At 42.0% G+C, this 13,872-nt stretch overlaps 1 protein-coding gene across 2 annotated transcripts in view; it reads left to right on the plus strand.

Annotated features, from left to right (window-relative positions):
- Positions 1-6,088: 6,088 nt before the first annotated feature.
- LOC124306499 (IQ motif and SEC7 domain-containing protein 1) overlaps positions 6,089-13,872 on the plus strand; it is a 49,321-nt gene continuing 41,537 nt past the window's right edge. The window contains exon 1 of one of the 2 annotated variants that reach the window (XM_046767302.1): positions 6,089-6,623. In XM_046767302.1, coding sequence (XP_046623258.1) covers positions 6,397-6,623 — 227 coding nt within the window. In that variant the 5' untranslated portion in view covers positions 6,089-6,396. The remainder of the gene's footprint in view (positions 6,624-13,872) is intronic. The other variant, XM_046767296.1, reaches the window with a different exon arrangement.

Below are 13,872 nucleotides of genomic sequence, written 5' to 3' on the forward strand. Positions count from 1 at the left end.
CGGGCCGCTACTCTCCGCATTCAAGCCTGTCAGAAATACGGAGGGAAAGAAAGAACGAGGTAGGGGTCGAAGGCGGCTGAGGCGGAGGGGGAGGTGGTCACTTGGAATTTGGCCACCGTCTACCCCCGAAACTCGAGCACCTCTCCCAACGCGTTTTTCCCCCCTCGCGACGCAGCGCCAAGCTCTAACCCTCCGGCTGCCTGCCCCTCACGACCAACAAATTAGTTTAGCCTCCCGGACAAGTCTCTGCTGGTAGAAGCTCTATACGTATATATTCACCTACACTTCCTTCGCCGGCTATGTGGTGCGCCTAGAAATTTATACCCATCTCTATAAGTATGAAATTTCTTATACATACACTATTTACCAAAGTATAGATTCCGGCCGGGTAGTAAACATCATTCCTATACGTCGTATTCGACGTTATAATATCACAATATCTCTTCTGATTGTTCGTGGGAATCTTCTCTTCATACGGTATCTACAATTGAAAATCTACCCCGTACGTTGTAATCGGAGAAAAAAAGAAGCAATTCGATTGCGTCGCGACTTTACAATCCACGCTTGTGCAAACTGTATTCAGTATGTCTGCAACTCCGTAACAGGTTAGGAAATGGCACGTGGTGGATTGTGAAATATTAATTGTAAGAGGTAACCTGCTCGAGCACAGTTGTGTTTCTGCGAACTCGAGAACCTAGGCACGTATGAATCCCCCAGTCCCCAGATAGAGCGTGGGGTGGGTGACTAATACTCGACTGGAAGGTCCGGATCAAAAATCGTCGTATAACGCCGTAGCCGATTGCATGATTTATATGATTGAATATGAAATTAGGTGATTTAGAGAACGTACAGGGAGCCGGCATGTGAGCTATGACCAGGCTGGACTGTTGGCAATAACCCGGAGGCCCGCACGCAACGCAGTCTGAAATATTAACCACAGTAATGAGGCAGACGGTCTGCCAGTATTAATGGTATTAACCTGAAGAACATGGGTTTAAGGTAATAATTTTGATCGGTATGAAAAAGGTGTATTTATATATTTTCATTCGTGACAGGCTGCGTGCAGTTTCAGACATGCAGGTATGCGTTACGCCGACGTGGGGCTCACCATTTGACCGGTAGTGACAGTACTCCCTTCCATCGATAACGCCCGAAGAGACGAAAAAAAAATAAGAAAACAGAAGAGAGTACATGATGATGCCCTGAATAGAAAACGAATCTTACATTTTGGCAAAACGCCGTTTTTTCAATTTCTACACGAAGTTCTGAACTGTAGGTTGAATCGTGAAGATTCCTTTAACGAGTAGACCACCACTATAGCGAGCGCAGCAGCGTGTGTCACCTCCCAGAGATCCTTTAGCTGGTAGCACTTGCAAGTGATAAAAGCGACGCCGTTCATCACTCAGTGATCATTACGCAACACTAGTCTTCTTCTATACCACAGTATGACATTTCTTACCAGGAAGCTATCCCAGGTGGATCTCGCTGATTTAATTTCATTTGTAATATGTTACAATAGACTAAAAACAAAGCGACACGTATTTTTTTTTTATTTGCCATCAAACACTTTAATGGGGTGAAACCACCCTCCAAAGTAAGCCATGTCAAGAGGCGATCGGGCAGTATTTTTTTTTTTCCTTGTATTTAATTGAGAAAATTACATTTTTAATTTCTTGTTATGAGAAAAATTCTACAGTTGGCTCGGTTAAAAAACATTATGTTCTCGTGTGTGAAACTACCAAATCGGCCCTTGACATGGCTTATTTTGGAGGTTGGTTTCACTGCGTTAAAATGTTTGATGGTAGATAAAAAAAAATTCTTGTCCCTTAGTTTTTTGTCCACTTTAACATATTACGAAAGAAATCAAATCGGAGAAATCGACCCGGGATACCTTCCTTGTTAAATAACCGAATTTTCGCAAGGTAACAAAAAATTTTCATTCCAGTTTTATCCGTATTAAAGCACTTTTTTACATTTAACGGTGATGTTTCTACGACTCTTAGGATGCTGGGTATAGGGTGACGATAACATTGGACACCCACATGTGGTGTGAAAACAACATTCCATCATTCATAGTATCAATGACAACAGCAACGTCACTCGACTTCACCACATACGGAATCACAACATCGTGTTCCGTCACGGCGTGAAGAAAGATACGCTTTGCCAAACCTGCGCGTGAACATTTTTCCGCGAACGAATTCACAGCCACCAGGCTTTCATGAGTAATGAATCGCGTTCCGTAACAACTACCGGCCATTGTATTCTGCAAAGTTCAGTGTTCATAACCGAATATTCATGAGAGCTGCATCCAATCTCAACTCCTTGAAATTCTTTCCAATCAATGAACATTGTTTTTTTTTTCAAACATCATTCAATTATTTCAGTAGCAACCAAATGAGAATGGGAAATTTTTCGTGTGTCGATTCACAGTCTATACAAGTAACAGTGAAATGACGCCACTGAGCACGCGATTAGCCGTATAGCGCTGGCTGTAGTAATTGGCTTGAAGCGTGCAGGTTTCATAAATAATATTATCACATGCAAGTTCGTACAAATTTTCAAGCTAAGCACCGTCGCTGTTGATAAAATGATTTCTACAATCAATATCACGATGCGTTCATTCATAAAAATCACGATACGTATGTTAATCGCTGCTGTATTTTTATAGCGATGAAAACAGTCATAATAATAAACCCATATACGGTATAAAAATTCTTCATAGACTGACGGGCATTTTTACACGATGAAAATTTAGTCCCCACTTGACGGACTCAATAAAGTAATTAACTTTGTTTGCGGTAGTGTAACTTAATTACAAATAAAGAAGACGACTCGACATGTTATCTCTGATTTCAATCGCTTTACTACGGCTATATTGCAGCTTAAGGCACGTCGCATAATCTCTTAATTTAGAATAAATATCCAGTATCAGTCCAATGTGTATAGCAACAAAGCCTGAGATACAATTTTTTCCTAACACCACAATAAAAGACGCAGTAAAAGAATCTTACGTGATTAGAAAAATTAACTTCCAGGTCTGGAAGATCCTCGGGAACGGTTTAAAAAATCCAGTTACTTCTCACAGAGATTGTATAGGTATTCTAATATAACGCAAGATAAGGTATACACATGTACTGCGTTTGTATAAGACGTAAAAGCCCATAGAATATCCAGTTACGAGCGACACGTGCCTGCAGTCAATGGCGCACACTGCCAAAGAGCAAAAGAAGTACTTCTCTCCTCCTCCAGATACCTACATGACCCCACCTGCCTTTCGAAACTTGAAATCCATCTTTACAATTCATCAAGGGGCAAGAAGCCCTCGTCGAATTGGCTGCACCTTTAATAGTGAAGAAGTCTTTTCCATCAATAAGAGCAGGATGATGGGTTCGAGTAACTTGTATATTCACAGAATGATTTGCCCTTTAGATGGTGCCCTGACAGCCTTACAGCTGATTAACGATAAATTGAATATGTACGGTGAGTACATCTCGACGATACATATAATTGTATACGTTCAATGAAAGTCATATTCGGTTTTGGTTTTTTCCATAAAACCTTTCCATTTTCCGCCCTGTTCAACTAATTTTAGCATTTCGTTTTTGTGAGAGAAGAGAGAGAGAGAGAGAGGAAGATTGAAAAAAGATACCGAAGAGAGAAAGAAAAAGAAGGAAAGAGAGAAAAAAAATTGTACAGAAAAAGCTGACAAAGGGGCGCGAGAGGTGGGAGAAAGGGAGGCATTGTCCAGCTGTCCTTCCGTACCCGACTGACCGCTCTGCGAGTCCGTGGTCCCTGTAGACCCTCGCGTAGACCCCGTATAGGCCGCAGTGAAGGTCGTAACAATATCGCATTGATCGTGAGATTTGGCTTTGGCGTTTGCGTACCTCACCGCTTGTTTGCAGCACCGTATTTCATACGCGGGAGCCGGATGAAAAAAATTTTTTTTTTTTAAACTTGGATAATACAGCTACCAGTTTTTACCTTTGGCTGCAGGGTCGAGATTTGCCGGTCGCATCTGCTTGACCCGTGCGGTAGGTATTAGTGGATATCGAATATCGTACCGATCAAACCGAAAGAGATGACGAGAAACAAGGAGAACGGAATTTTTATCGTTTTCGAAATTTCCACCTATGTGTCATGCACGGTCGTATCGGTGATGTTGAACACCGAGTTCCATCGATGGACAGTCCATGATATCCGTTTCAATGTCCATCTGTCAGTTTCGCCCATCTGCCGTTTGTTCATCCTAAAAGCTTCTCGGACACCGCTGCGTATCAATTCAAACAGACAATTCTCGAAGCATATCGATACGGCCGTTTTCGTTTTCGGATCGCAAGCGAACGGCGGAGATAATTTCTTTTCACGAAAAACTCAGACCGGAACGAAGAGGGATCCTCACGCCAGTTTAGTACATCTGTGTATCTGGCATGCACGATCTATGCTACGTAGCAAATGTACCTGTTGATCCGTGAAGGCATGCAAAGATGTATGGCGCGCCTGTTGAAGCCGACGCTAGTTTGGGCTAGGTTCGGTTTATTAGCCAAGGCAGCGCTTCTATGCATCCACAGGTCACAGGTACATATGTTACATAGAACATAGGATACATACATCTATACCTCTTCCTCGGAGGCGGACTGCAATCAAGTATATATACCTACTTTGACTCATTCGCACCATCGCTATCTTGCTGTAGCGGAAATCTGCTCTTACAGCGGCACATGACTTTACATGGTGTCCAATGGATCTGGAAATATCCTCGAATTTTGCTTGTCCTTCAAAAATCCTGGAAACTGTCTTTGTATTCTTCTTGTGTCCTGGAAATATTCTATTTTTAACGTCTTTTTTTTTAGAAGAATAGCGCAAATATGACTGGTTGTTCTATTAAATTGTTTCACAATCAGATAGAATGTCTTTCACCTCTATACAGCGCAGCGGTACAACATATTAGAATTTGTTCCTGTTGAATCGCGGCTACGTGAATATCACGAAGGCTACCTGTGAATGGCATAATTAATCTATTAAGAGGGTGCATATGTGTAGTTTATGGATATAAGAACATAAGTGGCTTGATAAGACCGAGATAAGAGGTCAGCTGTTGCCTTCCTGTAAAAAAACGTCTGCGTTAGTCAGAATTAACAGTGTTCCGTTTGCATGGAACTCATGACCACGTGACATTACAATGGAAATCTGCCGCGAATAATCTGATACGGTGGACGTGAAACGACGGTGCAGCAACTTTTACAATAAAACGAAATTTTATGTAACATTACTCTAAATTTTCCCATCTTCGGCTGCTTGGCCATAATACCTGCAGATCTTTATGCTTTATTTGGGATTTTCCGATCACGCGTCGTACTTCGACGATGTCAGGACTGATCATTGAAAAGACACAATTTTCAACATAGCTTATCGCAGCGTTAGCTGAAGAGTGCAACAACCTTCCAAGAAAAAGAACTTGAAACAATACCAGAACTACACATGATCGATCCGACTAAGCGACGTGTACATAATTTCAACGATCAATGCTCTTCAATCGAAAAAATATTTTTCTTATTGTTTCACACTTTGAGAAAGACTCCGACTCTGGAGAACACTTCAGTGAACACTCTGTTAGTGGTGACATTAACCGAAGTAGACATATTCATTCGCATCTTTTCCGGTACCTGGAACGAACATCGATAGATGGTTTTCGTCCGACGCCCAGTAACGAGCTGCTGCTGGTACTATCGCATGGTAATCCATCATGCGGTACCACGTACTGTTTTATCGACTCAGCGCTTCAGTGAAATCCCGCGATTCGTAAATTTGAAATAATTCAAAGTTCTAAGGCTTTTCACCAACGACATCGGTCATCTGACGAACATACAGGGTCAATTTATTGAAACCCACGGTAAGTTTACGATTCCTTGAACAATGTACTTGGCATTCGGAATAAAACATCGAACGGTTCCAGCGTACCAGTGAGACGAAAGCAGCAAACCCGAGATCGTTGAATGAACTCTGGCTGAGCGCGCTTGCGCGCTGCAGCTGCTAGTCGTTCACCGGGTCTGGTAGGGTTCCGGATCGCCGTGGAAAGTCCGAGACTGGTTTTAGAGGTAAGCACTAACAGCCAGCAGCAGGCAGCGGATACCGGAATACAAGATGGCGAACGTGAGCCGAGAGTCGTCCGCGTCGTGAGTTTATCTGCGACGGCGTGGAACGCTATCAGTGAAGAAAAAACATCGTCGAGTTGATTGCTACCTGGAGGTGATGTAAGACATGTTATGGCAATAATCGCACGCGCGTGTCCGGAATCGGGTGAAGTGAGAACGGGCCGATAAACGCTTGTTCCAAGTTGGAAATACAGAGTGTAGTAAGCAACGTACCCCCGCGGTGTGTGAAAACAAACAAACAATGAGCGATGTGACAAAGATCGGTGACCCGGGAGGGTTTCCGGATCCCGACCTCGAGACGATGCTCGAGGAAAAGAATCAGCTAATAGCGAGGCAATATGCAGAAATAGAAAGAATTCAGCACGAGCTTACGGACATCATAGGTGAACGCGACGCGTTGTTGTGCGAAGTGTCAAAACTCAAGTTTGAATTGGAGATGGCTGATTTGAAACGCCTACAGGATGACAGGTGAGTGATTCCTACTTCCCATCCAATTGCACCATCGTACATCATACTTTACAGTTTACACACAAGATCGACGGCGCATCATCGCTCTCGCGGAACCCTCATATTTCACATCTTATTTCGCTTCATGCTATCTAGACATCGGTACCTTCACCGCTAATGTCGGAACATTTTTTCTACCTAACGAGAGACCGCCAAAGCGACCTAGGATGCTGAATTACGTCAATCCATTTTCTTTCATTTGATTCCAGACCTCGCCGGATCTTCGAAACGTTGCTATCTCGCGATTTGTTATTTACATTATCGATATCGTTATAAGTGTCTGTAGCAGATTCCGTTCGACCGCTACTAACTACAAAATGCTTCTGCACACGTTTCAACGGTTGTGATCTCATGCCGGAAGCAATGTTTACGACGCGTACGTCTTACTTGGAGGATCACTTCGGTACGATTAGCACCGTCGCAGTACTTCGATCACTATTAAACACATCGGTGTCAATGATAATTGGGTAACATTGAATGTTACGCTGGACAGAATCAACAATCTAATAACGAGGTAGACGCGCGGCATATTGAGTAGGCTGAGTACGTATAATTCCGAGCGCATCTCCCAGTAAAAAGTCATGAGGAAATACGCCCGAAGAATTTCTGGCGAAGGTGGATGGAGGTGGTGCGGTTAACGCTAACACGGTTCAACAGCTTTCGACGTTTAATTTTCACTTTTTAAGACGAGCCGCAGTCCGCCGGCGACACCCGTCGCTGTTTATCTTCAACCACAGACGAGTTTCCTATCCTACACCCTACCTGGTCTGCGGTTTTCGGATAAAATTCTCCTCGTGCAGATGTTCGTATACGATTACCATCGGTATTATTATATCGTGCGATTTTTCATAATCTAATTCCAACCTCTAGCTGCGCCTTATCGTTATCACTCATTTCTTTTCTTTCCCACTGAATTTTTGCCTTCAAGTCTGCTCGCAGATTCTTATCAAATCAATTCTATATCTAGATTTACGAATTTTCGGTTAACGAGTCAAGCATCGCTGTGGTTTTCGATCGCTGTTCGGTTAGTTCAAGTTCTGATCGTGCTGACTTGTAAATTACCAAGTCCGATTGCAAGAACAGGGGTACATTTCCATATAGCGATCGAGAGAATCTGCTGGTGCTGAAAGTATTCGAATTGTGGCACTTGAGGACCAGAAGATTATCTTCGAATTCATTCCTGCATTATGCCGAAACCAACGTACTTTTTTAATAAAATTTTCCTCCGAATCAGCTTGGCAATAAATTCTCGACCAATTCATGGTCTCCTTAGTTGCAAATAACCGCAGATTTGGTGATTTGAAATGACGCTCAATTTGAACGCACTTTCAGTGAGGAATGTTCCCGCGCTAGTGCCAACCGCTAGAGGATACCTAGGTATATATAGGTATACCTAGTGCACCGAAGAGATTTAACCGATAGGGTCATGGAAAGTAATTACGCTTTAACCGGAATCCCGATCGAATTCCTAGGCATTATCGGAAACGCCTCCAACAAGAATTGATAAAAAAGTCGGTGTTTGTTGATGCAAATTTTCTACACTCGAAACTGAACTTTTCAAACTTGAACAGCTGGGATGTATCCAATTATGACATCGTGCAAATTAGATACATCTAGGTCGTGGCCATGAAAAACGCCATTTCGTGCGTCGAGGACGTAACGGAAATTTTTGCGCGTTGCCACGTTAGTTTACCGCAGCGACCGCGTGACTACAGAGGCTGTCTAAATAATCCATAATAAGCGGCAAAATTTAATTAGCTAAATTTTTGCCTGAGAGATTAAGTTGAACAGTGTACACAGACATACATGCCACGAATTCGAGGAACCTTACGGTGGTCAAGTACCTTCGTTGACCATCGTTGCGTCCCTAGACTGGTAACCGCCTCAAAAAAAAAAAAAAAAATATGCAGGATGATTTGTAGCGAACCCTGAGCGGTACAAAAGGAGAAACGTGTTCCTTAAAAACTGCATTTACACACGTTATCGAAGAAGACTTACGACTGGAGACTTTTGCGCATGCGCATATTCAACTGTCATTGTTGACTGTACGTTGTACACATGCAGCTGTAGACCGTATGGACGACAAAGCGTTTAAAATAAGTTCCTTGAAGTGCGGACCCTCCTCTCCGCACAAAAGTCGACCTGATACTCACCGCTTCCTAACGTAACATGCACGTGGTGCCAACGCTTTCCTCTCGACTATTATTCAGAAAGCACACACAGATGCCTCGGCTCTCGTTTTAATCCAATTAAAATTTCTCTCGTCAAACCAGAGAGCATGGAGACACGACAGTGTGGCGCGGTTATCTTATCACGTCTGGCACGCGTTCTATACGCCGGACTTTAAATACGTGGATTATCCTGGCCTGTTAAGGCCAATTAATCTCTAACTAAATTAGGACCGTTTAAACACTTTCGTTCTATGGGATTACTTCGCGAGTCATTAACGCCATGATTTTCATACTCATTGTCAAACGTATGAAAGTGTAGAGGACATCACATATGTACGTGTGTCACGACTATGACGAATCACCGTTCTGCTTCACCCAAACGTTAATTCGAATAACTCGACTTCGGTTGAGCCTTTTACAAGTTTACTACCGTTTATAGTCCGAAAGGCTCTGCATTTCTATCCGCTATTAACCATGTTTGGTTATCTCTTACGATGCAGTTGGTATTCGAATCGCTCTACAACTCTCGTGTAGCTCGGAAGGATGGCAAATTATTTCATTCTCGATTATCGCTTCGATGCTAATCGTAAGAGTGAAATGAATAGGAATCTGCTTGTCAGAAAACAAAGATGGAACTATCGCGTAGAGCGGGGATGCTGAAAACGATCCGATGAGCTGTTGACATTGAAAACGGACTTTGGGTCAGTCATCTCTTCCCGCGGTGCGTCATATGAGATAGATGTTAGAATATAATTTTATTATTTATACAGATGTGACGGCGGTCGTGCAGAAAAAAGGGTCGGCCTGTCCTGCCTCGCAGGCAAGTACAGGACACAGTGAAATTTTTTAAATAATTTGGGAAGATTTCGAGTTTTAGAGTCTTCCTTCGAAAGTGCAGTATTCGTACATATAATATATTTAGACTTCGTCACGAGTCTGAAGTCAGTCACGTTAACGTGACGAAAAATTACCATTTTTTAAGTTTATAGTGACTTTGAAGTAGTTTTCATCGTGTTGAAGTTAGTAACGTTATCGTAACGATTCATACTGAGGAAAAACCGTTATTTTGCAATTTTGGAATTGTCTGAAATTTAGTAAACTGTAATAGAACAAAGCACACTCATATTTCAAAAACTTAGATCCTACAAAATTATTGTAAAATACGGAAGAGTGATTTTTTTCACCAATGTTTCGTTACGATAACGTTACTAACTTCAGCCTCATGATATTTTAGGGAAGTTTAACCGGATACGTGAGACTGAAGTTAGTAGCGTTATTGAAATGATTAACGCTTCGGAAAAAATGTTATTTCACAATTGCAGGAATGTCTGAAATTCAGTAAATCATACTGAGGCAATCGTATTGATATTTTGAAAACCTTACTTCAAAGTCACTATATAAACTTGCAAAATAGTAATTTCTCCTCCCAATGTTTCGTTACGTTAACGTTACCAACTTCAGCCTCGTAATTCGTCACGATTTTACGAAGTACGTGAAACCTGAAAACCGATCGGAGCAGTTTCGAAATATTTTCACGGAATCTTCGTACGATATTCGTTTGCCTCGTGGCGGTAGAATTTCTCAGAATCAACCGATTCTTTGGTTAGGCTCTGGTGGCTGACCTCCCCGAAGCACACCACACACACCTATGTAACCTTAAGCCCACTTATTTAGAGGCACAAAAGATTCGACTCCGTGACCGTCCTTGAATCTGACCCCCGAGTCAAATGACAAAAATTGATCCCCGAGTTCGGCGGATGCTATCGGGGCCTTTGCCAACCAGCCACGTATGATTCCGTTATGTCGCTCCGTAATTTCAAATCCAACAAGAACCGTGTCACCGGATCCAGTAAACGACGTATAACAAGCCACACAGTTAGCTTTTCCCATCTGTATTGATTTGAAAACAAAAAATGCCGAATGTGTAAACGGTTGCCAGTTTCAATGTTTGTTCATTGCTTTTAAACTCGCGTGCCTGCGAGAGAGTGCCGGGATAGTAATGTGCTCGCATAGTTGAACATGATTCTAAAAATATCGACTCTCCGATGGTCCATTGCAGTGCAATGGAGAGCGTCTTCCTTTCCTCTCCCATCTCTTCTTCCATTTCTTCCCCGTCATCTTCCTTCGCCGCGGATGCGTAAGTTTTCTCGGAGTTATTTTCTTTTGTTGAAATAGCTGTGAGTATAGCAGCACCGCTGTGTTTGTGATTTCAATGAAATCTACTATCACGATCTACGTAGTTGCTGGGCCTACTTCGTTGGCTGCGTTTTATGTAGTACCCATCCGCCATTGGATTTAGGCATCCCAAATATTCGACGGCTGAGAGCCTGCTGCCGATAGAACGAAATTAATATCAGCATGCACGGGGGCCACTTTCGTTTGCAAACAACGTTTCACCATCGACTTTTCAAGTTGAATGATATTAGCCAATGACGTAACAATGTTTGCCAACGTTCGGTAAATGTGAGTGTGCCACGAAAAAAAAAAACGCTACAATGGTCGAATAAAATTTCACTCCAAATAGGGCGGGGGTTAAAATTTGAAAGGATCAATATTTGGAATGGCCGGTATATCGGAATTTCAAATATGCGAGAATAAAATAACGTCACTGATTAGAGTGACGACTAATCACTGACACTTTCAAAAATCCAGATTTCGAACAATTCATCTTTCGTTATTTTATCTTCTCATGTTTGAAATTTCGATATACCGGCCATTCCAAATATTGATCCTTCCAAGTTTTGACCCCCAGCCTCCGCATACTACTCGCATCGGATACAGCTAGGACAAGGAAAAAATCGATTGAAATTGGACTAAATCCACGCCTTGTATCTGTTGCGTATAGTGAAATTTTTATGATACGACACTGCGAGTAAACCAGACGAATTTATGACGACGGGGCGTCATTCTGCTGAGCGAAATGCCCGTACAGGTCTACCCACGCGCGGGTCTCGTAAATCGTCAAAGGCACCGTCAAGTATCACAACATCCCGATGACCATCTATCGTCCGCAGTTTACAAGCGAGGGGCAATCGCGGCAGGAGCCAAACGGCGATACATTCAGCGCGCCATTCGACCAGGCTCGGATTAACCGTAAGGCTAAAACGGGTGAAGCCTTAGGTCACTGAAATTTTCTGCCCTTCAATTTTCAAAATCAAAATTTTCGAGATAGTACCGAGATTACCAAAAATGTGAACTCCTGATCTTTACCAATAATGGATCGCGTCGATGTCAATCTCTCGCTTCTATCCGGTTTCGAAGAATTTCCTGCATAAGGTTCGAGAACTTTGCATACACGGGTAGATACAAAATATCGTAGACCCCTAATTTTTTTCCCTAGTATCACAGGAATTACCAAATGCTTTGTCCCCGTTGAGCATAGAGAGTGAAATCGCTTGTAATTTAGATTTTGAAAATGTAAAAGATGATTTTTCCAGCATTGAGGCGTAAAAAAAGATATGAAATATCATAACTCAATATCGTAGTACAAAATGTGTTTCTGTACAAGATTAATTTAAGCAAACTTAATTACATATACAGAGAAATATTATAATAAAAATGTTCTTCTTAACCTAAGTTGACTTAATTTTCTGTCACCACTTTTGAAATTTAACCTATTGGACCATCTTGCCGGACAAAAATTCGGCCTTTTTTGTAGAAAAGCCCCCTTAATCCGGGCCTGCATTCTACGCAGCTAGGAGAGAGGCGTAGACCGATTTTATCCCATCGATCAACGGCGGTCCGTCAAGGGTTTCGATCCCCGACACCCGATATGTTTTGCTATAGTAGGTGTATGTAGGTACCTCACATGTCGCATGCACGTGCGCACCTTTCTCTTCCTGCGATCCGCCACCATTCATACGTACACTTGCAACCCCAAACTTGCAGGTCTTTGCACAAAGATACGCCCCGGTGAAAATGATTTCTACGATTTTCTACGATTTTTTTAAAGGAAATTGGAACATTTCGTACAATTTGGTACAAAAAATTATAAATAAGGATAGTATTTCATAAACACTTGTAGATTTTCAGTAAAAGTTTGCGAGATGGTACAAGTAAAAAATCAGTAAAAATTCGTAGTAGTATAAATTTTCACCCGGGTATCGATGTATGTATAGAAAGATTTATTTTTCCACGTGCCAACTGAGGTACCGACGACTTGTGACAAGTACTCGCCAACGACTATTTCTGACGGATTATAAGTTTCTGCTTCTAAACCCCCTGCTTGGCTGGTTTAGAGTCTGCTATTTTCAGACTAAATGGCGTATATCACTTTTCGTTCACTTTGTTCACTGGTGTTTTTTTCGTCTAGAATGTTTAGGTTCTTTTATTCTCGAATTAAATGGAGTCATGTGCTGCTCTGGATGATAACAACTATACCTACATAGTTAACATCACGTACGCTTACTGATTGGGAAACTCATGAATACGATAAGCTCGAATGCAGATACATTGTGCATTCTGTGCAGAACAGAACTTATTATGAAGCATTACTAATCTGAGAAATCGTGACATCCCGTTGAATACCAACTTGTGCGTGATGAAGAATGTTCATCAAGACGCGTAATCAGGTACAACAGTGACTACAATGTGGTGAGACTGCTGAAGTTTCCACTCGAAGAAATAAAAGTGTCGACAGTCAGAACAAGCAGCTGCCTGAACTTATATCAAAACAGAATAAAATATTCTCCTTAACGGTGTTATTCACGTTTCTCAGGCTGTCTAAACTGCAAATATGAGTGCAGGATATATAATTATTCTCAGTGACCGTGAAGTCTTACAACTAGTCGTGAAATAATTGTATCTCAGCGAGGGGGTATTGACCGACCGTGTAACGAAACTCGCAGAAAATGAGGACAAAAAAATCGCGGAATTGAATCGAGGCAGAATTAAAAAAGAAAATGCCGAATCCTTTGATAACACATGTTTATAATCGTGTCCGACCCAGGGCGTGTAAATCAGCAGGTTTTTTTTTTTTAATACCAATTTCAGGAATAAGAAGTATCGTGTATATCTCGAAGACCTTTTTTATTACGAGT

This window comes from Neodiprion virginianus, chromosome 5, assembly GCF_021901495.1.
Source record: "Neodiprion virginianus isolate iyNeoVirg1 chromosome 5, iyNeoVirg1.1, whole genome shotgun sequence".
Classification (NCBI taxonomy): Eukaryota; Metazoa; Arthropoda; class Insecta; order Hymenoptera; family Diprionidae; genus Neodiprion; species Neodiprion virginianus.